Source organism: Piliocolobus tephrosceles, chromosome 4, assembly GCF_002776525.5.
Source record: "Piliocolobus tephrosceles isolate RC106 chromosome 4, ASM277652v3, whole genome shotgun sequence".
NCBI classification, from domain to species: domain Eukaryota; kingdom Metazoa; phylum Chordata; class Mammalia; order Primates; family Cercopithecidae; genus Piliocolobus; species Piliocolobus tephrosceles.
The window spans coordinates 258940-283692 of NC_045437.1; the positions used below are offsets into that span (position 1 = coordinate 258940).

General features: G+C 50.1%; 1 protein-coding gene across 1 annotated transcript in view; it reads left to right on the forward strand.

The window, feature by feature from the left end:
• The first annotated feature begins 1939 nt into the window (after window positions 1-1939).
• The window catches only part of AHRR (aryl-hydrocarbon receptor repressor), an 83455-nt gene continuing 60641 nt past the window's right edge, over window positions 1940-24753 (forward strand). The window contains exons 1-2 of the mRNA XM_026449408.1: window positions 1940-2012; window positions 10322-10503. Coding sequence (XP_026305193.1) covers window positions 1951-2012; window positions 10322-10503 — 244 coding nt within the window. The 5' untranslated portion in view covers window positions 1940-1950. The remainder of the gene's footprint in view (window positions 2013-10321; window positions 10504-24753) is intronic.

The window sequence follows — 24753 nt, forward strand, 5'->3', positions numbered from 1 at the left end:
TTTTTTTTTTTTTAAAGTTAAGGATAGCTTTAAGTCCCAGAAATATGGTCTACCTTGGTGAATGTTACATGTGCAAAAACCAGATACTCTTCTGTTGTTGAATGGAATGTTTTATAAATTTCCATTAATTCAAGTCTGTTGTTGTTGGATATCCTTACTGATTTTATTTACTTGTTCTATTGATTACTGAGATAGAAATGTTAATGTCTGCCATGAATTGTCCTTTTTGGTTTTATTAGTTTTTGCTTCATGTGTTTTGAAACTCCGTTGCTAGGTACATTTACCTTTAGGATTGTCAGATCTCCTTGGAAAATTGATGCCTTTACTATTATAGAACATACCTTTTTGTTTCTGGTGATATTCCTTGTTCTGAAGTCTCCTTTGTCTGGGACTCATGCAGCTGCTTCATTTGATTAATGTTTGCATGGTGTATCTTTTCTATCCATTTACTTTATCTACCTAAGTCTTTATAGTCAAAGTGGATCCATGACACATTTTTGACGTTTTTATGGCACTTTCCCACCAGGTGGATATTGTGTGAGTCTGCCTCCTTTTCCAGGCTGCACTCACTTCGGGTCAGGTGAGGGCTCCTTAACTTCCTCCCCAAGGCTTTTGGCCCAGAGCCTGGCATGGGATGGTTACTACACACAGGTCTGCAGGACATTTGTGAGGGCTCAGCTGCACCCATTGCAAGGAAAATCAAGATTCTGTGAAAAGAAGGGTGATGCCCTCTCTAAGATGGGTGACAGGTGAGCTGACCAGCCTGGGCACAGATACTGGACTGCTCCTCAGGGGCCCCGCTGGGAGGCACATGCCTATGTCCAGCATTGTTGGTGGCAGCTGGTGGGTGTAGTCAACTGGACTCAGGGCGCTGTGACCTAAGTGGAATCCCAGGACTATAGAGTGGAGTAGAATTTTACATAGAAAAGAGGAAGCCTGTTGGCCTAAAGCACAAGGCTATCAAGGGCAGAGATGAGAAGAGCAAGACCTGCTACAAACACCACAGGGAGATCACACCACAGAGAGAAGATTATGCTGCTGCCCTGCGTGTGCTCTCGGGGATGATGGGATCATGTGGCCCTGTGTGTCCTCTCCGGGTGACAGGAACATGGGACCTGAGTACCCTCTTGGGGGTGACAGAAACTTGGGACCCCACATACCTTCTCAGGGTGACAGGAACATGGGACCCCACATACCTTCTTGGGATGATGTGAACATAGAACCCCACAAACCCTCTCAGGGGTGACAGGAACGTGTGACCCCATGTACCTTCTCGGGGTGATGAGAACATGGGACCTGTGTACCCTCTTGGGGGTGACAGGAATGCGGGACCCCACATACCTTCTTGGGGTGATGGGAACACAGGACCCACATACCTTCTTGGGGTGACATGAACATAGAACCCCACACACTCTCTTGGGGGTGACAGGAATGTGGGACCCCACATACCTTCTTGGGGTGATGGGAACACAGGACCCACGTACCTTCTTGGGGGTGATGGGAACACGGGACCCCAAATATCTTCTCGGGGGTAACGGGAACACGGGACCTGCGTGATGAGTGTTTGGAGGCTGCAAGCTGCCCAGGCCTTGGCCGCGCCCCGCCCGTGCGTAGCTTCCTCGATGGCTTTCTCCTCAGGACCTCTCCCGCCATGGCGCCCTGAGCCAGGCTCCGGAGCAGGCCGCTTCTCTGGGGGAGGCCGCGACCCGCCTGCCACCGAAGGGAGGCCCAGGCGTGACCCAGCCCCGGTGCGTTCTCAGTGCGGGGTGCTGGAGAGCCGAAGTCCCGGGCCAGGGGTTCCCACGAGGAGGAGGGGGTGGGGGCCTCGCGGGGTCGCGGGTGTGGGGGCTCCTGGACCGCGCTGAGGGGCCCGGGGAGTCGCGGCGGGACCAGGACGCATGTGGCGCTTTCCGGTGACCGGGTGCCCCCGTGTCTTCCAGGCCGAGGACGATGATCCCGCCCGGGGAGTGCACGTACGCGGGCCGGAAGCGGAGGAGGCCCCTGCAGAAACAGTGAGTATCCCGCCGTCTGCTTGTGTGGGTTATTTTACCCATGGAAGGGGAGGATTGGGGTTTGCATTGAAAACGGAGTTTTAGGAACAGGGCGAACCAGGAAGGCTTCGGGAGCCCGGCGGGCCGGGGCTGCGCTCTGGCGCGGGGGAGGAAAGCTCGGGGGGCGCCGGAGTCCTCACCCCGCAGCCTCCCGGTGCCGGGAGCCCCCAGCGAGGCTCGTCCCCAGCGAGGCTCGTCCCTGCGCCCTCGGGGCCCTGAGCGGTGGAGCGAGGCGGCGGGCACCGTGAGGGGCTGAGGCCAAGGACGCGGGCGGAGCTCGGGGCGGCGGAGGCGGAGGCGGAGGCGGCGGGCCCATGGCAGCTTCCCAGGCTCCGCAGGCGAGACCGCCACCCGCTGGGACGGAGGGTGTGGCACAGCTGGGTGTGTGCGTGTGTTGCCAGGCTATGTGAAGCTGTGTGTGTGCGGGGTGTGTGTGGGGGGTGTGTGAGCCTGTGGGGGGCTATGTGTGTGTGGGGTGTGTGTGTGACTGTGTGCGGGTGTGCACGGCTGTGTGAGACTGTGCGAGTGTATGGGGGCTATAGGGAGCTGTGTGTGGGGGGTGTGTGTGTGAGGCTGTGGGGGCCTGTGTGTGGCGTGTATGTGTGTGAGGCTGTGTGTGAGGCTGTGTGTGGGGTGTGCAGGTGTGCAAGGCTGTGTGAGACTGTGTGTGCAGGTGTGTGTGGAGGGCTGTGGGAAGCTGTGTGTGTGGGGTGTGTGAGGCTGTGAGGGGCTGTGTGTGGGGTGTATGTGTGTGAGGCTGTGTGTAGGGGGGCTGTGTGTGTGGGAGGTGCGAGGCTGTGTGTGTGCAGGGGAGAGGGGGTGCTGTGTGTGTGCCGGATGATGTCCCTGGCTGTGTGTGGGGATGTGTGTGGGGGTGTGTGTGTGTGGGGGGTGTGTGTGTTGGATGATATCCCTGGCTGCAGGGGTGGTAGGATTCTGTGCAGATTCACAGCAACACCGCCCTCCCCACCCTGATACCTGCTATGATGCTGAGGTTAGGCCCCTGGGTGCCTGGATGTGTCAAACGCTGGGCCTTAGTGAGTGGCCATGGTGCCTCCAAGCACTGCAGGGCCCAAGGAGGAGCTGGGGCTGGGAAACGGGAAGGTAAGGCCTCCCTTGGGAAGGAAGGATCTTATTTACTGTTTACATCTTGTTTAGGTGTCTTGTTACGGTTAAACAATAAAGGGAGCCCTTGTCCCACAGGGGGACCTTACCTTGTCCCTTAAGGCTGCAGTTTGCGGCCAAGGCCTCGCACTCTGTGCATCGAACACCAGCATGCAGTAGGCTCGGTGCCCAGGCTAACGCTGGCCCGGCAGTGAGCACATGCGCAAAACCACACATGGGGCCAGGCACTCAGCTGAGGCGGGGACCAAGGGCTGCAGAAGAAACACAGCACAGCCCTGCACTGATTGCAAACAAGCTCTAGGGTGAATGGCAGTAGATACGGATGCTGCAATTCATATATAAAGGGAGGAAACATAAATACTATGCATGCACATTTGCTAGTTTATTCGTAAAATGCCTCCCGATGGAGTCACAGAAAACTTAAAATCAGCTGCCTCCAGGCAGGGAGCCAGCCTGAAGACACTTTCTTCTGAGTTTTGAAATAGGTGAGCACACTAGCCATTCAAAACACCAATACATAAAATGCAAAGGCCTAAAAACTCCTTTCTCAGGCCTTTGCAGTGGAATAAAAACACAATCAAAGCAGGAAACTTAGTTCTGATTCTTCCCTAGGCTGCCCTACCATGGGGACTGCATTTGTAGCTGTGTGGCAAAGCTATTTTCTCTCCTTATTTAATGTGACAAATACATCTGCTACCCAAATCTCTCAAGTGCACAGGCTCAGGAGCACATCCCATCGCCCACCCCTGAGGGACACAGCTGTGGAAGCATCTCACCCCTTCCTGGCTCCCTATGTGCACCCCGCTTCATCCTCCTTGGCCCCCAGGGATGGCCGCCCTTCACCTGCAGACCTCAGCCTCACCCTGTAAAAAGTTCAGTCTTCGTTGGTTGCTACAAGGACCCACTGCACATGCAGTGTCAGCCAGGATGCTTCCACATACCCCCGTGGGACTCGGGGACCTGGGTGAAATGATGAACACATGGAACTCACGTGGCTTGCTGTGCCGTGAGTTGTAAGCCCTTTGTCTCCGCCTCTGGGGTCTCATGTCTTCTTCCAGGGTCCACGAAACAGAAACAAGCTGTTAGCTTGCAAGAGGTAAAATCAAATCCCCCACACTCACATATTGGGAGGATGAAAACCTAGATGTGGAATTGCTCAGCTACAACACGGGCATTTGTAATTTCAATAGTTGTTCCCAAACCTCCCAGCATAAGAGGTTAGGGTTAGAGTTCCTCATCAGTGCCTCCTCCCCATGCCCCAGCACTTAGTGTATTTCAGATACTGGTGATTTTAATTTGCATTCTTGTATCATAAGTGAGGTTTAAGAGTGACTTGCATCTCCTTTTCTGTGAACCGTGTTTACATCTTTTGCTCATTTTTCTAGTGTATTGTTTATGTTTTGTGCCTCTTGATTTGTAAGAGCTTGCAAACTAAGGAAATTAATTTTTGAATGGGTTTCAAATACTTTACCCCAGTTTTGATTTTACATATAGTGTTCTTTGCCATGCAGAAAAAAAATGAATTTGTATGAAGTTGAATTTGTCAAACTTAACTTTTTTTTTTTTTTTTTTTTTTTTTTTTTGAGACGGAGTCTTGCTCTGTCGCCTAGGCTGGAGTGCAGTGGTGCCATCTCGGCTCACTGCGAGCTCCGCCTCCCGGGTTCACGCCATTCTCCTGCCTCAGCCTCCCAAGTAGCTGTGACTATAGGCACCAGCCACTACGCCTGGCTAATTTTTTTTATTTTTAGTAGAGATGGGGTTTCACCGTTAGCCAGGATGGACTCCATCTCCTGACCTCGTGATCTGCCTGCCTCGGCCTCCCAAAGTGCTGGGATTACAGGTGTGAGCCACCGCGCCTGGCCTCAATCTTTACTTTTGTGGCTAATTTTACATCACGATTAGGAAGATCTCCTCTACTTCAAGTTTATAGGAGAATATTCCCATTAGTTCTTCGAATACATTCCTTAAAATGTATGTATTTATGTTTAAAACTTTTCAGCACTTGGGGAAGAAAGAGGAAAAAAGAGGGAAAAAAGAAAACCAGTTGTAATTTGAGGGGCAATGAAAGACAATGAATGACTTAAGCAGTCATGAAATGTTTTCCAACTCAGACACACCCACTGCACGCACACACTAGGTAAGGTGATGGAGGCTGGCATGTCCAAGCATGGCCATCTCTGAAGGCTGCCGTGTCTTTCTCCATGGAGGGGCTACTGGGCATGTGCAAGGGTCCTGGGAACCCCTCTAGGGACCTGCTCTGGGAAACTGGAGGCCAAAACACTGTTTTGATGTTGAGTCTGGGCGCCCATCCTGTACCGCCTGCTGGGGTGGGGGCCCCCTCCGCTCTGGCCGTCCCAGCTGTGGCCCCTGATGCATCTGAGGGCCGTGTCCAGTGCTCTGGTCTGACTGGCTCCTCTGTGGTGGTGGGGGATAGGTCTGTGTGTGCCCCAAATTTTGTTTGGAAGGGGTGGCTGGTAAAGGCCGTGAAGCATGCCATCGGAGGTGGAGTTGGTCTAGAACCTGCCCCTGAGAGGCCCCCGCAGGCACTGAGTGCAGGGGGCAGCTGATGTGGGGAAGCTGGGCAGCCAGCTGAGACGGCCCTCCCCTTGGCGTTGCCCTTGACTACCCCCCAGCCTCGGTATCCTTTGGGTGATGTGGGTGATCCTGAATTCACAGCGCTCTCCCAGGAGTGAATGCCCTGTGCCACCAGAAGCCTGTTTGATGCTCCTTGTCTTTTGGGATTCCCCGGAGTCCTCAGCAGGGACAGTGCCTTCAGCTCACCACACTGTGGAAGCCACAGGGATTCCTTTTTTTTTTTTTTTTTCTGCGTTTTGATGTTTATTGGGTAAAATTGAAGTACACGTATTTCAGCTGACTTGCACGTTTAAGGTGTGCAGTTGGGTCCGTTTTGACATCTGTGTACATCCGTGAAGTCATCACCAAAATCGAGAGGAAGTGTTTCCATCACTCCAGGAGCTTCTTTGTGGCCCCTCGTAATTCCCCCCTATAGCTCTGCCCCAGGCAACCTCTGATCTGTTTCTGGTCGCTGTAGATGGTTTGCTTGTCCTAGCATTTTGTGCAAATGGAATCACACAGCTTTTTGTCTGTCTGCGTGCACTTGGCATAAAGGTTCTGAGATTCATCCATGTTTCTAGCACCAGTCATTGGTTCTTTTTTATTGCTGCGAAGTGTTCTGTTGTATGGATAGACCAAATCTGTTTATTTACCTGCGGATGGAAGTTCAGGTTGTTCTCCGTTTTGGACTATTACAAATAAAGCTACCATGAACATTTTTTGTACAAGTCTGTATGTTTTTGTTTCTCTTGGATAAATACCTAGGAGTGCAGTTGCTGCGTGACACAGCAGGTGCATGTTTAACTGTTTCCAAAGCAGTGGTGTCACTTCCCATTCCCAGAAACTGTATGTGACAATCCCAGTTTTTCTGCACCCCCACCAGTGCGTGCTGTTCTCAGCCGTCTTGGTTTTGACCGTCCTCATGGGTTGGTGGTATCTCATCAGGGTTTTAATGTGCATTTCCCTAGTGACTAATGGTGTTGAGGGTATCTTCATGTGCTTCTTCACCATCCATGTATCTTGTCTGGTGGTGTCTGCTTAAAGAATTGCCCATGTTCTTATTGGCTTCTTTGTTTTCTTATTATTGAGTTGTAAGAGTTCTTCACATGTTCTGGATATAAACCCTTGTTGTGAATATTCCAATCTAAGGCTTATCTTTTCAATTTTCTTAATATTGACTTTCAAAAGACATTTGAAAACCTTTTGAGGAAGACCAACTTGTGAGCTTTTTGTCATTTTGTGTTCTAAGAGTCCTGTGACTACCCCCAAGGTCTGAAGGATTTTTTCACATTTTCTTGTAAAATTTTACAGTAGTTTAAACGACTGTGAAGTCTAGACTCCTTTTTTGAGTTAACTTCTGGGTATTACATGAGGGTAGAGCTGGTGTCCATTTGTTTTCTTGGATATACAGTTGATCCAGCACCATTTATTGAAAAGATTTTCCTTTCCCTATTGAATTGCCTTAGTATCTTTGTGAATTGCCCAGCGAAGACCCAAAGAAGTCTATTTCTAGGTTCACACCATCCTTTTCTATTCATTTATATTTCTATGTTTTCTCTAATAACGAAATCATCTTTAATATTGTAGCTTTAGAGAGGGCTTAAACTCAGTAGGGTAGGTACCCTGCTGTGTCCTTCTCTTTAATTGGCTATTGTAGGTCCTTTGCATTTCCATGTAAATGTTAGGGTCAGCTTGTCAATTTCTGTAGAAACTCCTGTTGGGATTTTAATATGATTACATTGAATGTATAGATCGGTTTGGGAAGAACTGCCATCTTAACAATATTGAATCATCCAATCAAAGAACATGTTATATCTGTGCGTATTTAGATCTTTACATTTTTCTCAGCTGTGGTTTGAGCGTCTTTTGTTAGGTTTGTTCACAGGCATTGCATATTTCGGGGCCTCTCTTTCTGCCTGAGCTGGCTTGGGGCTCCTCCGACACCTGTTTCTGTGCCGGCGGGCATTGGTGAATCCTCCTGCAAGTCTCCTCTGCTCTGGAGTGAACTGGAGCTTCTCCTGCATGCCCTCAGGGCTTCTAGACTTCTCGTATCCTGTCGTGCTCTGCATCCTCCTGGCTGTCCTCTCCCCACCGCCACTGGCCATCTCTCCCATCTCTCTGGCACCCCCATTCTCTGGCCTCTCCCAGCCGCTGTCTGCCTGCTAGGGGCTCCCCTTGTTTTCTGGGGAGGCCTTGGGTGTCCCTCACTGACAGGTGGGCACCTCCAGCCAGGGGATGCCACTGCACACGATTGCAGGTCCAGGTCATCCCCAATTCTTCTGCCTATTTACATCTTGGCTGGCAGCTTGAGTAATTTTTGATGGGTGTGACGTTAAAAAAAAAAGCAAACCAGAAAGAGGAAAGGTCAGATACAGAAGGGGAGAAAATAAATACAAATCATATACTCAGTAAGGGCCTGGTATCCAGAGTATTTAAAGAATCCTTACAACTCAAAAACAAAAAGATAAACAACCCAATTTAAAACTGGGCAAAAGACTTGAATAACCATTTCTCCAAAGAAGATATAAAAGTGGACAACAGGCATTTGAAAAGATGCTCAACATCGTAAGTCATTAGAGAAATGCAAATCCACACCCACCGGAATGGCTGTAATCAAAAAAAACAGAATATAATAAGTGTAGGTGAGGATGTGGAGAAAATGGAGGCCTGCTACATTGCTGGTGGAAAGTAAAATAGTGCAACCACCATGGAAAGCAGTTTGGTGGTTCCCCAGAAAATGAAACAGAATTAACATATGACCCAGCAACTCTACTGCTCAGTATATGCTCAAGAGAATTGAAAGTATATATTCAAACAGAATCTTCTAGATGAGCGTTCACTGCACCGATATTCACAGCAGCCAAACAGAGGAGACAGCGCAAACATCCATCAGTGGGTAGACAGATAAAGCAGCGTGGCCTATCCACACACGGGAATATTACTCAGCCCTGAAAAGGAAGGAAGCACAGACAGCTGCAGCAATGTGGATGAACCTTGAAAACATTAGGCTGTGAGAAAGAAGCCGGCCACAGAAGGCCATGTCTTGATTCCATTTCTACCACATGCCTTTAGTAGGAAGGTCCATGCTGAGAGCTAACTGGGGGCTGCCAGGGCTAATAGAAGGGGAATTAGAGAGACTGCTAATGGGTAAAGGGTTCTTTCAGGGCTGGAACTAAATAGAGGTGAGGTTTGCACAACTTAGTGGCTGCCCTAAGTGACATTGAACTGTTCACTTTTAAACAGTTAGTTTCATGTTATGTGGATTATATCTCAACTGAAAACAATAGCACTGGGTTTGGCGCTGTCAGGCTGCTCTGTGACTGGTTTACAGCCTAGGTCGTTAGACAATGAGAAATGGAGTTTGTGCCGCGGAGTTCCTGACAGACCAGATTGTTTCAGACTTACAAGTTGCATGTGTCAGCTCACTCATAAGTGCAAACACCTTGGAAAAATAAGGAACTCCTTGACAAAAGAGACCCAAACCCCTGGAAACAGCAGGCTCACTCCTGTATGTGCCAAGGTCCCAGGAAAGGTTAGTGTGGAAAGTCAGGTGGCCTCGTTCCTGTGGTCTTGCTGGTAACTGGCCCCTGCTCAGTCTCCCCACGCATTCCCAGTGGACTCCACACTGGCTGCCATGCTTTCTTTCGGATGATTGCATGTGGAAATGATATCTAGAACGAGATGTCAGTTGAAGTGGCTTCTGTGCAGTGATGGTTAAATGGGTCAGCCATAGGGGACGGTCACTCTGAGGTTTATGGGTCAGCCGTAGGGTACAGTCACTCTGAGGTTAAATGGGTCAGCCATAGGGGACGGTCACTCTGAGGTGAGAGGGTCACATCAAGCGCCTGTCATTTTAAGGTAGTTGGGTGAGTGGGGTCAGCTCCCTCCCTCTCTGGGCTCTGTGGTGTGGACGTCCCACAGGGTGGTCCGTTTTTGTGGGTAGAGCAGGCTGCCATGGCGTATTAGGAGAACTGGGTAATGGCCCTCACTGCCCCTTTGTGGGGCCCCGGAGGGACAGGCACCCGGTCTCATTTGCCCTGGGGGGTCCCTGAATATTCTCCCCTCAGCCCCAACACGTACGGGAGAAACCGAAGCTTGGAGTGGCCTTGGGCGCCTCGAAGTGCAGGCCTGGCAGCTGCACGCCCCGGCTGACGCCAGGAGGACCTTTTCGTGTTTCCTGGAATGTGTTAGGTTTGTTTAGACACCGAGCCAGCCTGGGGCCAGGCGTCCTCCTCCGTCCCTAGGGAGCCGTCGTGGAGAGGTGGAGAAACGTGCCCGTCCCACAGCCTGGGGTCGTGCCCTGTCTCTGTGCTCTGAGCTGCGGTTCTCGGGCTGGTTTGCTCCTCCTCTCTGCGTCCCCTCCAGATACCGAGCTGTACTTAGCTGCTGTGCGCTGTGGTTTTTAGTGTCTACGTCTTGAGGCATGGATGAGCTTTAGTCCTCTTCCCACCTTTTGTCCTGGCAGCAGCTTAGATGCTCCCAGTGAGGTCACTGCAGGGGATGGTTTCCGCCCCAAGGGGCCTGTGGCTTCTGGTGGAAAAGCCCACCTGACCCAGACGATCTCCCGACAGGAGGCCCACCATGGGGGCAGAGAAGTCCAACCCCTCCAAGCGGCACCGGGACCGCCTCAACGCCGAGTTGGACCACCTGGCCAGCCTGCTGCCGTTCCCACCTGACATCATCTCCAAGCTGGACAAGCTTTCTGTCCTGCGTCTCAGTGTCAGTTACCTCCGGGTGAAGAGCTTCTTCCAAGGTAGGACTCTCACCTGCGCCCACCCGTTCACTTGAGTCAGGTTGTGTCTCCCCTGAGTCCACCTGGGGCCCGTGTGGCCAGGTGAAGTGTGTCTGCTGGGCTGCGCCATGCGCACGCCCTTCTTCCCCCACGCTACCCCCGGACTTACCTGGAGACTTGGTCCCTGGCTGGGCTGTGGATTTTCCCTGGTGCCAGGTCTGGCCCTAGCTGTCCTCGACACTCTCAGGGTGCCCCAGTTTGCTGGGATGGGCCAGTTTGCTCCTCGGGTCCTCGATTTGCTGAAGCTGCGCAGCTCCTGTGGGAGGGGCTGGGGCTGTTCCTCCCCATGCTGGGCCTCACTGGGGCTTCCCCACAGACCCCGGCTCCAGGGAATGAGGGGTCGGCTTCGTGGATGAGCAGGGCTGGGCATGGTCAGGAGGCTGAGGCAGCCGACTAGGTGGGACCTGGAGGCTGCCCTGGGGTGCCGGGCACCTCTCCCTGCCCATGCCAGGCCCTGCCCAGACACAGCTGCTGGGGCTGCCCTCTCGTGGGGAGGGGCTTCCAGGGCTCCTGCATCTCGGGTGGGGCTTCCCCAGGCCTGTGCTCCGTCTGTCCTTGGAAGCATGGCATTTCCTTAGATTTCCAGTTATTGCTACCTTGGGAGCTGGGATCTCTCCAGAGAACTCGCAGGTGTAGACCGTGGGGCCTTTGGCGTTGCGGGAGGGTGGGAGAGAAGCTGCTTCCATCTTCTGTGTTGGGTGACGTGCCTGCACATGGTTTGATTGCAGCACTTTTAGAATTAAAAACCCTGTGACCAGCAGCGTGTGGCAGTTGTGCCCGGCACCTGCACTCCTGAGTCTGAGTCAGGGTGGGGGCCTCCTCTAGGTGTGGGCATCTGTCTCGGCGTGCGAGAGGCTCTCAGTGCCCGGGCCCCTGCAGGCCTCTGCGCACCCTCAGACACCCCCAGGGAAGGATGCGGCCCATGGGACGCAGAAAGGAAAGCCACAGTGACACTCAGCATCACCCTGCATCCTGCTGGGGCCGGCCTCACACTGAGGGTCTTCCTGGGTTCTGGCTGGCCGCAGCCCCCATGGAAATCAAATCCCACAAAATGTTAACAAAGCTTATCTGAGTGGTGAGGTCACAGCAAGTTTTAGTTTTACATTCCAGGTTTTCTAATTTTATGTTGAAAACTATTGATTTTATATTTATCTCCGTTCCCAGCCTGGGCCTCCCGGTGCTCAGGGCTGCTGGGTGGTGTTGGACTCAGTTTACCTGAGAGACCCGGGCTTGCCGCACGTGCAGGATGGCAGCTTTTCCAGGAAGGTTAAGATGTGGTGCGGTTGGTGTGGTCCGGTGTGGTGGAGCGGGCACCACCCTGCATGCCCCCCGGGCATGGGCGCCAGCATGGAATCAAGGGCAGGCTCCCAGGTTTGCCTTGTGGGGCGCGCCTTTCATGGATGGGGCAATGTGGCTCAGCGGCGCCAACGGCAGGGGGCAGTCCCCGTGTCTGGACAGCGCAGGAAGGGCTGGGGCAGCCGGTGGGGAGGCTATGTCCCGAGCTGAAGACGTGGTGCATCGGCTTCCCCCCACCGACACCGCACAGCCTCACCCTTTCGCTGGGAGGTTGGAGGAGAGGCCAGGTCACTTCCTCTCCGCACAGGTCCCACTGTGCCCAGCCAGGTCAGGGCTCGATGGCCTCAGAAAGTCTTCGATTCTGATGTTTCCAGCAAGTTTGGACGCCTGGTTCTTCTTAACCTGCCAGTGAGTGAGCTTCCCATCCTGCCGCCCCGAGCCGGGGTGGTGGCACTGGATAGCCATCCTGTGCAGGGGCACCCTGCATGCTTCCTGTTGCCCTGCCGGGAGGTGCCCACCTCTGCCACAGCTGCGGCGACTCTCAGGGAGCCACCGGCTTACAAGAGTGCTGCAGCTTTCACGGGGAAATAAACTTCCTGATTTTTCTACCAAGGATTGTGATTTTTTGTGATCCCCTTCAGGCTGTACATTTTAGAGGAAATTCTGAAAACTTTTCTGAAGTCATTTCCACTGTATAATTAGAAACAAGTCAAGCTATAAAAGTTGGATCTTAAACTATGCCTCTTGACTTAGAGATTACGGCTGCCATAAAAAGTTGCCTTTGGGAAGGACATGAACCAGGAACTTTCACCTCAAAGGGTGATGATGGCCTGAGCATTTGCTTGTGATGTTTAATGTTGACCTTCGTGGAGTTTTAGAATGCAGTGGGTTTATTTTTGTTTGGGGATTGGCACTTTAAGTTATAAAACTCTTAGCTTCTACCCTTCTCCTGGGTGACTGTTAAGCTCGGGATTTTCCACTCTTGGTGATTTTACTCTTCACACCAGGGGAAGTCAGGCACAAAATAAGAGGGAAGGAGGCAGCGCGGAGGAGACAGTCTGCTGCCGCCTGGAGAGAGCTCTCTGCCCTCCTGTTGTGGGGCAGGGAGGGGAGTTGGGCCCCTTCTAGGCTGAGCCCTGGTCACAGCCTGGGACGTGGGACCCTAATACTGACCAGGAAGGGTGCAGAAGCCCCGGCTCTGTTGCTGAAGCCCAGCTGTGGGTCAGGCCACCCTCCCAGAGCTCCCTGGGGGTGCCTGCATTTCCCAGGACCCCTGCAGTCAGCGACTGAGGAAGAGTGCCCGGGAGTGGAGGCCCTCAGGCACGGGGTCCATCCAGACCTGGCATGGGGCTGTGTCCACCTCCATGCGTGGGGGCCAGAGCGCTGACAGGGCACAGACGTGTGTGTTCTTGTTGCTGTGTAGAGAAGTGTGGAGTAGAACAGTCCCAAAAACAAAGCAGGGAGGAGAGAAAATGGCACAGCCTCACTCTGAAAGCCTGGGGATTTTCCTTTCAGGATGACACTGCTCCCTGCTCCCTCCACTCATCACCCGCAGCAGTATCAGAGTCCTCTTGTTCCTTTGCATCTGCCGTGCTCCACTGTGGGGCCTGAACACACACCTGTGTCCATCCTGGAGCCCCTCCTGGGGTCAGTCCTGGCTCTGAAGCCCCCCTGCGCTGAACGGGCACATCCGCTTCACCCCACTCTGGGTGGGCAAGAACAGAGGCCCCACGGCGCCATGAGGTGTCCTGGGATCCTGAACTCTGGAATCCCATGCTTGCTAGTAGGTCAAAAGTTCTATGGTCCTTGAGATTATGAGTGAGTGTGTAAACCTAGGCCTGAAGTTACACGTTATTCAGCCAAATTGTGCGATTTTCAGCTTTCGCTGAAGATTTGCCTTTTCCTTGATGATCATTTTATGGACTGGATGTTTGTCTCATTCCTTCACCTATTCATATAGTGAAACCCTAATCCCAGTGTGGCTGTATTTGTAGGTAGGGCCTCTTAGGAAGAAATTAAGGTTAAACAACGTCATAAGTGGGGGCGGCCCTGAACTGATAGGACCAGTGTCCTTAAAAAGGAGACACAAAAGAACCTTCTGTCCGCCTCTGTGCTGAACACCCCCCAAAGAAGGGCTGTGAGAGAACACAGGGGGAAGGCAGCTGTCTGCAGGCCGGAAAGAGCACTCACCAGAACTAAATTAGCTGCACCCTGATGACAGGCTTTTAGCTCCAGAACTGTGGAAAACCAATTCCTCTTGTTTAAGTCCCCAGGCGGTGGCATTTTATTATAAGCAGCCCAAGCAGAGAAGTGGGGTGCCCTGCGTTACATACCACATACCTAAGAATGTGGAAGTGACTTGCAGCTGGCTGATGGGTGGAGGCTGGAGGAGTTTTGAGGTGTGTGCTAGAAAAAGCCCTGATGGCCGTGAAGCAGTTGTTGGTAGAACTATGGGTGTTAAAGGCGTTGTTGGTGAGGGCTCAGAGAGAAGGGCATTGTAGGGAGAGTTGTGGTCGTAGAGAACACACGTACCCCACGAAGAGAACACTGATAGAAACGTGAGCATTAAAGCCGATTCTGGTGAGGAACGTGCCTGTGGAATTCGAGGAAAGTGATTCTTGTTATAAAGTGGCAAGTACTTGGCTGGACTGAGTTCTAGCGTTTTGTGGAAAGTGGAACTTGGAGGTGATGAAATGGGATGTTTTGCTGGTGAGATTTCTAAGCAAAGTGTTGAAATCCTTGCTTCTCCTTACTGCTTATAGTGAAACGTCAGAGGAGAGAGATACATTGAAGGAACTGCCAAAAGAAAAGGAACCAGAGCTTGAAGATTTGGAAAATTATCAGCCTATCCACATTGCAAAAAATGAGAAAGTGGGCCAGGCACAGTGGCTCACGCCTGTAATACCAGCACTTTGGGAGGCCGAGGCGGGTGGATCACAAGGTCAGGAGTTCAAGACCAGTCTGGCCAAGATGGCGAAACCCCATCTGTACTAAAAACATAAAAATTAGCCGGGCATGGTGGCGGGCACCTGTAATCACAGCTACTTGGAAGGTTGAGGCAGAGAATTGCTTGAACCCGGCGGGCAGAGGTTGCAATGAGCCGAGATCTTGCCACTGCACTCCAGCCTGGGTGACAGAGCGAGACTCAGTCTCAAAAAAAAAAAAAAAAAAAGAGAAAGTGTCTGGACAGACTTGCATGTGGTGGAACAACCATTTGATGGGGAGACTGGGTGTGAGCCAGGAGCCCAACCAGGAAGCCTCCTCAGCAGAGGCTAGGAGTGGGGATGGGACCAGGCCCGCAGAGACACTGTCAGCTTGGCCTAAGGAGAACAGGAGGTAGTGCTCTCCAGCGCCTGGCATGCTTCATCTTTCCAGAAAGGGGAGAGTGTGCCTGGGGGTGATTCAGAGGTAATTGGGTACCTCTTCCACCACAGGCACAGGGCAGGGCTGTCTCCTCTGGGTTTTGGAGGGTGGGGCCGCTGAGAGCTGGGAAAGAGGCTGGGCCTCTGGGCAGAGCATGGAGCCGAAGAGGATTGTCCCCAGGCCTCCAGGTCTCAGGGGCTTTGTCTTGCTAGATGTGTGACTTGCTTGGGACCCGTCTCCCCTCTCTTCCTTCTGTGACCTGCCTTTTGCAATGGGGAGTTCCATCCCATGCCTGTTCACTGTTGTATTTTAGAAGATCATGGCTTGCCTGGCTTCACAGCTTCTTGGCTGGAGAGCAGGTCTGCTTTAGGAGAAATTGTACCTTAAGTCTTACCCATTTCTGATTTAGACGGTAGTTAAATGAAACTTTGGCTTAGAGTTGATGCTGGAATGGGTTAAGACTTTTGGGGCTGTTGGGATGGAATTAATGTATTTTGCATGTGAGGACATAAATTTTGGAGGCTAGGATTGAATGTTATGAACTGAATTTTTGTGTCCCCTAAAACTCATATGTTGAAGCCTTAGCCCCTGGTTTAGTTGTATTTGGAGAAGGGGTCTCTAAGGAAGTTAAATTTAAGGTTAAATGTAGTCATAAGGGCAGAGCTCTGATCTGATGGGATTAGCACACATATAAGGAGAGACATCGGAGGGCTCACGCTGTCCACAAGCACAGCAGGAAGTTCATGTGAAGATGCAGCAAGAAAGTGGCTGTCCACAAGCCCAGAAGAGAGCCCTCACCAGAAACTGAATGTGGTGGCACCTTGATCATGGGCTTCTAGCTTCCAGAACTGCAAGAAAACAACTTTCTGATGTTTAAATCATTTTGTCACAGCATCCCTAGAGGCTAAGGCAAGCCCCCATGGCAGGGCCACAGGTCTGAAACTCGATTTTTCTCATCCTGCGGCAGGCATGGGCACATGTGGGTCATGTGCCTTCCAGCTCTCCAGGCTGTGCTCCAACCCTTTCTCTCGCCCCCTTCCTCTCTGTCACTGGTGCCTTCTGGAAGATGGCTTCCCCTTGGGGAGCATTTCCTGCAAAGACTCACAAGTTTAAAATAACTTAGGGTATTTCTCTGTACTTGAGAACCAGGAGAGGATGAGAGCTGGTCCTGCCCTGATGTTGTGAGGCCACTCCTGCCTCAGACCCTGAGGCCCTCAGGAATGGTTTCCCCAGCACTGTTGTAGTTGTATGGCAAGATCACTCTGATGATTTTAGGAGCTGATTTTACTTTTCCTACCTCTTTTAACTGCTTCCAAAAGATGAATCTGGCCAAGAAGAGCAGGGGCTCAGTCACTTATTTACTCACTCATTCCTGGTGCTTGCGTTTATTCCTGAAGGAAGCTGGCCAAGGGTTGAGAGAAAACAACTTTGATTTTTCTCATGTCTGCCCAGCAAACCTCCTTTGTGGACTGATTCTCCTTCTGTGCCTGGAAGAAACCCGGGATAATCCCAGGACTTTTCTGGTCCCTTCTAGGTAATTCAGTGTCTTCCACTAATGTGGCCCCAAGCAGGCTGGGCTTGTTGATTAGTATAGGTCCAGCAAAACAGTTAAAACTCTACTTGTCTTCTGCATGTGAACCTCTTCCCAACCTCACCTGGTGCTGTGGCAGGTGGGAGGCTGGGTGTCAGGCTGGCTGCTGCCCCATGGGTCCTCCCCTACTGGTAACTTTGGCTTCCAAACCTCAGTGGGAGGAGCAAGAGGGATAAAAGGTAAGGACAGGAGAGGTTCTGTATGGCTGGCATGGCAGAGAGCTGGCACATGAGGCTGGCAGGGAATCCAGGGGGCTCTGGGGGCATTCTCATGGTCTCCTGAGTGACCACTGTACCCTGGGGTGTCTCTGCCACAATTGGCCAACTCAGGTGGTGCATCCTCTCCAGCTGGTCCCTTACACTCACTTCCTTAGTCCCAGGTGGCCGTGGTACCTCTAGCCTCTTACCAAGGTCTGCCCTCACATCTCCAGGAACCCTTCTGGGCAGGATTTAAGACATCCCACGCCAGTGTTCAGGCAGTACGACCCCACCTGGTCCACAGGAAATGTGCACCTTTGATCCACTGGGTTAGCGTTAATTTCTACATGCAGCACAGTTGCCTACTGGGAGCTCCAGGACTCTCCTTTTGCCCTTTGCATTTCTTGAGTGTAAGAGGGACACCGGGTCTCAGTGCCCCCCACCAGCCTCAGGAGGCTCACAGTAGGTGCTAGCAGGCCTCGTGAAACCCCTCTTGGAATGAAGTGAGGAGAAAGTTGCCCATCCCTCTCATGGTGCAGGTGGGGTGGGGACAGACTGAGAGTGCAACCCCCCTCTCCCAAGGAAGCCCTCCTGTCAAACTTGAACTTCTCTCATCTTCAACATCTCCTCTACCTAGGTCACCCAGAATTTTACTTGGGAACAACTGGCACTTCTTATCCTGGGGCCTCAGCTAAAATTCAGACTGGAAAAGTTCCATATTAACATCCTGTTCTAATGCAAGTAAAAAAAGAGCTGCTATGGTCTTTGCTTCCTGGTATTTAGAGTCTAGTGGGAGAATATTGACTACTTAACACAGTCTCTTCCATTTTCAATATGTAACTGAGGCATCCTTCTACTGATAACAGCCAAAACTTCAAGATAAAATATTTTAAGCCTTTAAAAATACATTTATGGGCTGGTAGTAAATTAAGGAATACTCAGAGACAAAAACTAAGTGAAGCTGAGAACCCAGAGATAACTTTATTAAAGGACATTATTAAAGATATACTTCATGCAGAAGGAAGAGAATTCCAGGTGGAAGATTTGAGACGCAAGGGGGAATGAAGAACAAGAAGGTGGTGACTATATGGATAAATCAAATCAAATCAAACACATTGTGTAAAATAATAATGGTGATATAAGAATTTTTAAAAGATAAGTATATAGTCATAATATCATACAAATTTGAAGAGGATGATGAGTTAAAAAGTTCTAAGATTCTGTTTTTTTTTTTTGAGACGGAGTCTCGCTCTGTCGCCCAGGCTGGAGTGCAGTGGCCGGATCTCAGCTCACTGCAAGCTCCGCCTCCCAGGTTTACACCATTCTCCTGCCTCAGCCTCCCAAGTAGCTGGGACTACAGGCACCTGCCACCTCGCCCGGCTAGTTTTTTGTATTTTTTTAGTAGAGACGGGGTTTCACCGTGTTAGCCAGGATGGTCTCGATCTCCTGACCTTGTGATCTGCCCGTCTAGGCCTCCCAAAGTGCTGGGATTACAGGCTTGAGCCACCGTGCCCAGCCGAGATTCTTGTATTAACTTTGGAGGATGGTTATCTAATTTATAATAAAATTTTCAGGATAATCAACCGTAGAAATGGGGTTGAAATTTCAAACTAATGGAAAGAAAAAAGAGTGAGAAAATGTAATCAGTCAAAAGGAAAAGACAAGGAAGGGAAGGGAGAAAAGAAACACAAAAGAGGTGGAACAAAAGTCCAAATATATCAGTAACTACAATAAATGTAAATAGAATAAACATAGCAATTAAAAGATAAAGATTATTAAAGTGGATTAATATATGCTGTTTACAGAAAACACATCTACACTCTCAGGTACAGAAAGGATGAAAGTAAAAGGATGGGAAAGGGTATACTGGGGAAATATAAACTGAAGAAAATATGATGAATCTATATTAATGTAAAAAAATTGATTTTGGGGTAAAAAGCACCACTGGAAATGGAGAAAATCAATACATAATGATTAAACAATTCATTTCATCAAGCAGATAATATAATTTTGCATTTTATGCTTTCCATAACATAATTTCAAAATATATAAAGTAAATATTGACAGAACTATAAGGAAGAATATATAAATTCATCATCAGAGAAAAATATTTTAAATACTGTAACTCAGGATTTTATAGAAGTAAATAAAAGCCAGTAAAGGTTATAGAACATTTGAACAATGCAAAGGAAAAAAAGGTTAATTTAGTGGACATACATAAATCAGTATACCCCCAAACTACAGAAATCATGTATTTTCAAAGCCCACATGGAACTGGTAAATATATGGAAAACTTATTGGCCAATAAAGCAAGTCTCAGTAAATTTCAAAAGATAAGATATTGAAGAATAATGAGGTGGGAACTCAATGCAAATAAATTAGAAATCTGTAATAACAAGATAACTTGAAAACCCTTACATTTGGAAATAAATAAACACACTTGTAAATAACACATAGGTCAAAGAAGAAAACATGATGCACTTTAGAAATATTTAAAATGTGTGGGATGTAGCCAAAGCAACACTTAGGAATAAATAATCTTAAGTGTTTATGTATAAAAGAAGAAAGGCTAAATATTAATGAGCTAAGCATTCAATTAAGTAGTTCTGATAAATAACAGTAAAATAAAAAGAGAGTCAAATAAGGAAAATAATAGAAGATATTGATGAAATGGAAAAGAAACATACAATAGAGTTCTTTTAAAATGACAAACTTTACAAAGATCTGGGAAACTGATCAAGGAAAAAAGAATAAGCAATATTAGGAATATAAAGAGAAGCTCTTATGAACAAATTAATGCAAATAAATTTGAAGTTTGAAAACATAAATGAAAATATTCCTAGAAAATATAACTTATTAAAACTGACTCAAGAAGAAATAGAAAACCTGAATGTCAGAGGACCATTAAAGAGATTGATTTAGTTGTTTAAAATCTTTGCACAGAGAAAGTCTAGGCTCAGAGAGCTTTAAAGCAATTTCTACCAAATAGTAAAGAAAAAAATAATTCCATTCTATCGAATCCTGTGATGTTGAATTGGAATTGGAGGTATTGGTGTGAACTCATGGCTTTCAATATATAAAGAGAGACATGAATATGTATGTAAAATGTGTGTACACTTACCCCCCCCCCCCCCCCCCCCACCACTGTCACCTGAGAGGGCCTCGGAACAGTGACACCCCAGCAGCAGCAATCATGCTTAACATTCAGATGTTGGTTTCTAAATGCTTGTTGCCATTAAAAGGAACTAGGGCTTTTGGGGGCTCTTTCAAGAGCTGGAGCAGACAAAGTACAAGGTACTTTATACTTACCTCACGCCAGAAAGCAAGGCAGTGGTCACCAGCGATGAAGACGTGTCACGGGACACAGAAGCCATCTTGAAGGGGCTCCCACTAGCCATGTCTGGGACAATTTAAGCATTAAAATGAATAATGATAGTAATGGGCTATACCCCAGTGAATAAAATACGATTTTATAGAGTCACACTTATATAAATGAATGAATAAGTAAGTAAGTAAGTTTTTCATCACAACAGGCTCATTAATGACTATAAGAAGAGAGATGACTATAGAAAGAAGAGGTGAATTGCAAATCAAATTTGGTAACCACTACAGTCATAATTCAGGCAAGAAATAGCAATTAGTGCTAAAATTGGTGGTGAAAATGGGGTGAGACAGAATTTTTGTAGTCTTGAACAAAATATTTATTAATTATGAAGCAGAAAAGCCCAGCATTCACTGTCCTAAGTGATTGATCTGACCCTGCCAATAGTGGAATAAGCTGACATTGTGCACCACGCAACAGGATGCATGAATGGAGCATGGCATTAATGGAGTAAGCCGGCATTGTGCACCACGTTAACAGGATGAGTGAGTGGAGCATGGCATTGCTTTGCTGATACTCCGGCTGGAGGTGCATAACTTCAGTCAAATCACGAGGAAACACCAGACAGACCCAAACTGAAGGGCAGTCTGCAAAATAACTCACCTGTAATCTCCAAAAAACCCGACAGGCCATGAAAACCAAGGAGATACTGGAAGGGATGGAGAGGTGGCAGGGACTAAGGCAGCGTGGCGATGGCTGCTGCCGCGGTCCAGCACCACCTTGGCTAAAAGGATGTTATTGGTACACTGGTGAAACTCATCCGTGGACAAGGGGTATCTGGGTGCTTTATATTATTCTTACAGCTTTTCTGTAAGTTTGATACTGTCTGAAAGCATAAACAGGAGGAACAAGGAAAACTAAAATGGAGAAGCTGCAGGGTGTTTACATGAGTTCCGAAGTGAGTCCTTGGGGGGGCGCAGCAGAGCCCCGGCCACTCCCACTTGGGAGGAGCTGGGGGGAAGAGCAAGTGCCCAGGGAGGCGGGGGAGAACGGGGGGTCGTGGGCATGCAGTGGGCCCTCAGCATAGCCGGATGTGGGACAGCATCGTATGCATTTGAGGTCACGGGCACACGATGGGCCCTTAGCATAGCCAGATGTGGGACTGCATGGTGTGTATTTGTATGTTTGTGAGGCAAGTCACGTCTTTTAGGAGCACTTGTCATGTTGGGCAGCTGGGCCTTTTGCAAAGAGAAATATAAGAATAACCAACACCTTCCTCAGCGCCTATCACAACCACCCTGCCCCATAGACACGGGTCTGAGCTGCAGTGCGTGCTCAAGGGCACTGAGGAGTGGGCAGCACTGGCCGTGGGGACTGGAGAAGCCAGCCTGGTGGGGCTTGAATATGGCACGGCCAGGCAGTGATGCTACGTGGGCCTTGCTGGGGGCGGCATCTGAGGCTCGGCGCACCTGTAGCTTTTGAAGGCCATGCCCTCCTTCTGGGTCTCTTGTCTTCACCCCTCAGGAGGTCTTCCCCGGCCTCATTTTTAACATCACGGCCTCTGCCCCTCTGACCTGACACTGCCCCCTCTGCTGCTCGTTCTCTCCTAGTGCTTAACTTGTGTGTTGCTGGGCTCTGTTCCCCTCCTTCTCTGTTGTATGCCCAGGACAGGGGTTGGCAGTGGCAGATCCCGAAGATGTGGATGACCACACGGGCGAACGAAGGCCCATGTCCTTCAGAAGGCCCCAGGCATTGGACACCAAAGGCCCTGAGACGTACTCAGTTCGGTCTGCATCTGTTGATGGTAAATATTGCAGGACTCATGGCCACTGACTGCCTGTAGTGATGTGTGAGGACCGTGAAGGCAATGGTGATTCACAGGCAGGTCAGTCTCATGTAGGTGTTAGTTGTAAATTCATAGTTACATAACTTAATAAATTTACTTACAAATTCATTATTTATAAACAAATCAGAGACTCTGACAGCTGAGCTGGCACTCCTCGTTGATGTGAAAGTTGACAAGCGAGGCAGCATCCATACCTGTGGGTAGATGGCAGAGGACTCAGTGAGGGTTCGGCGCCCTCTTCCGCGGTAGGAGAGGCCGGCGGGGCTCCTCATGAAGGCTCCCTGGGCGTGCACCACGGCACTGTATTCTGCCTGAGGGCGTGGGCCAGGCACTCTCCGGCTGCGGCCGCATGGGGTTAGTGGCCTGCAGTGTTGCCTGCTCACTCATCTGTACACCTGTGCACCGCACACTGATTCACTGAATATTTGATTGTTAACCAGCACCAGCAGTTTTTTGGGTTTTGTTTTACAAAATGTTTCTTGAACCCTTGGCTTGTCCCTGCTGTGCTTTTCTTTGATATGTTGAAATGTAACAAGAATGCCCAAATAGTTTGCTTATGCCAGATGTTTCGCATCATGAAGAGAATATGGATTTGCAATGTGTGCAAGTATTCTTTTTTCCCCAAAGAGCTATTTTTGGTTGCATCTTCCACGATAACATGGGGTTCCAAGGCCAGGGTGTGTTTCCTCTGCAGGACAAGCGTGTGACTCTGGTGACCGCAGAGCCCCCCGAGGCCCACGGGTTCTGTGATCTCAGAAAGTGGTTAGAGGCGCATTCTCTTGACCAGAGAAACGCGTGGGCACTGCCAGCTGCAGCCTCCCCAGTCTCCGCTGGCTCAGAGGAAATGCATTTTTTTGTGGTTCGTTTTGCGCTGTAAGGAAGTGTGAAATCTCTAAAGCTCTCTGGTACTTTTTGAAAAATCTGGAAATTCTTGCTATAGGAAATTCAACAACTTGATGCAGTATATGTCTTAGGGGTACCCCCCGTTTTATAAATATCGTGTCTGTGTGAAATGAGTGTGTTTATTTATACTCCTGATGCTTTTTCTTGCTGAGGGGAATTTGGGCCTTTGAAGGGCATTTTTAACCCCCTCTGCCCCACAAGTTGTCACTAAGGATTTTGGAAGGACACTCGCCCACCCAGCACTCACTTGCTGGAACCCCTTCTCACGTGCTGCTTCTCTCTGCCCTCAGTGAGCACCTCGAATGCATTCCCTCACACTCCGTTAAATATATACCCACCCATGTGTCAAAAGCAGCACGGCACAATCATCTGCTTCTCACACTCTCCCTCACACCCTCTCTCTTCCTGGGCATTCTGTCTTAACCCCCCAGCCTGGTGCCTGCTGTTTTCTGGGATGCCTGAGGGCTCTCCGGGACCCTCACAGTCCTGGTTCCCTCCCGCCTACAGCCTGACGCGTCAGCTTTGTTCCACAGGGTGGACTTGCCTGCTTTGCAAGACTGGGGCACATGCTCCTTGCAGGTGAACAGACCCACATCTAGGCAAGGACACAGCACAGCCCGACTCAGGAGGTGAGGCCTCCCACTGCACGAGCCTGAGCCCCCTGGCTCCCTGGGCTCACTCTGTGGGCACTTGCTTTGCTCTGAGTGTTTGTCACCTGCCTGAGTGCTCCTGATGCCTCCTGGGCACTGGGGAGAGCTGTGCTTGTCCCATGCTCTGGCACAGAGTGTCCATCCCAAGTGTTTCCTCTAAACCTTTCCTGTACAGAAGCTGGGACAGAATTCTGTGCGTCCCAGTGCAGAACACACCTGTTCAGAAAGTAACTGGGTGGTACAAATACAATTTGTAGCCATCAAGAATCGCTAAATGACATTTTCTTCCAGAATGTACATATTACATTTCATCTTCAAAAGGCCAAACGGTTTTGTCATCCAGTTCTGGAGAAGTGAAGGAAGGGAGAATTTGAATATTTGAAAGCCTTGAGGCTGTGGTCCCCTCATTTGACGTAAAACTTGCAAAGCCATTTGTAGAAACGGTTGGGGTGTGGGAGCAGGGGTCAGAGGTGCCCTCCTGGGAATGTCTTGGCTCTGAGAGCACTGCCCCGTCCTCCCAGGCCCTCGCTGGTGCCCCGTCCTCCCGGGCCCTCGCTGGAAGCCCCGTCCTCCCGGGGCCTCGCTGGTGCCCCGTCCTCTCGGGGCCTCGCTGGAAGCCCTGCTCATTTACTTCCCTTGTTACGGTTGTGCTGCATTTCCTGGATCCACAGTCAGGTCAGGCAATTCTGGCGAAAGCAGGCGTCGGGGAAGCATTGGGTGGACGTCCCAGGCTTCTCAGAGCATCCCATCCAACTCCTCCATCCAACTTCTGGATGGGAGAGTGTCTTAAGGGTCTTCAGGAGGGAGCCTGAGCTGGGAGAAGGGGCAAGTGAAATCAGGTTCAAGGGAAATTTTCACCAAGGTCATCCGCCACCCCCAGGACCCTCAGAGTTTCACAGTGGGTGTAGCCCCAGGCAGGTGGGTGTAGCCCCAGGCAGGTGGTGGTGCCCAGGGGACAGCCCCCAGGAAGGTGCAGGTGATGGGGGTGGGGTGGACAGCCCATGGGAGGGTGGGGGTGATGGGGGGACAGTCCATGGGAGGGG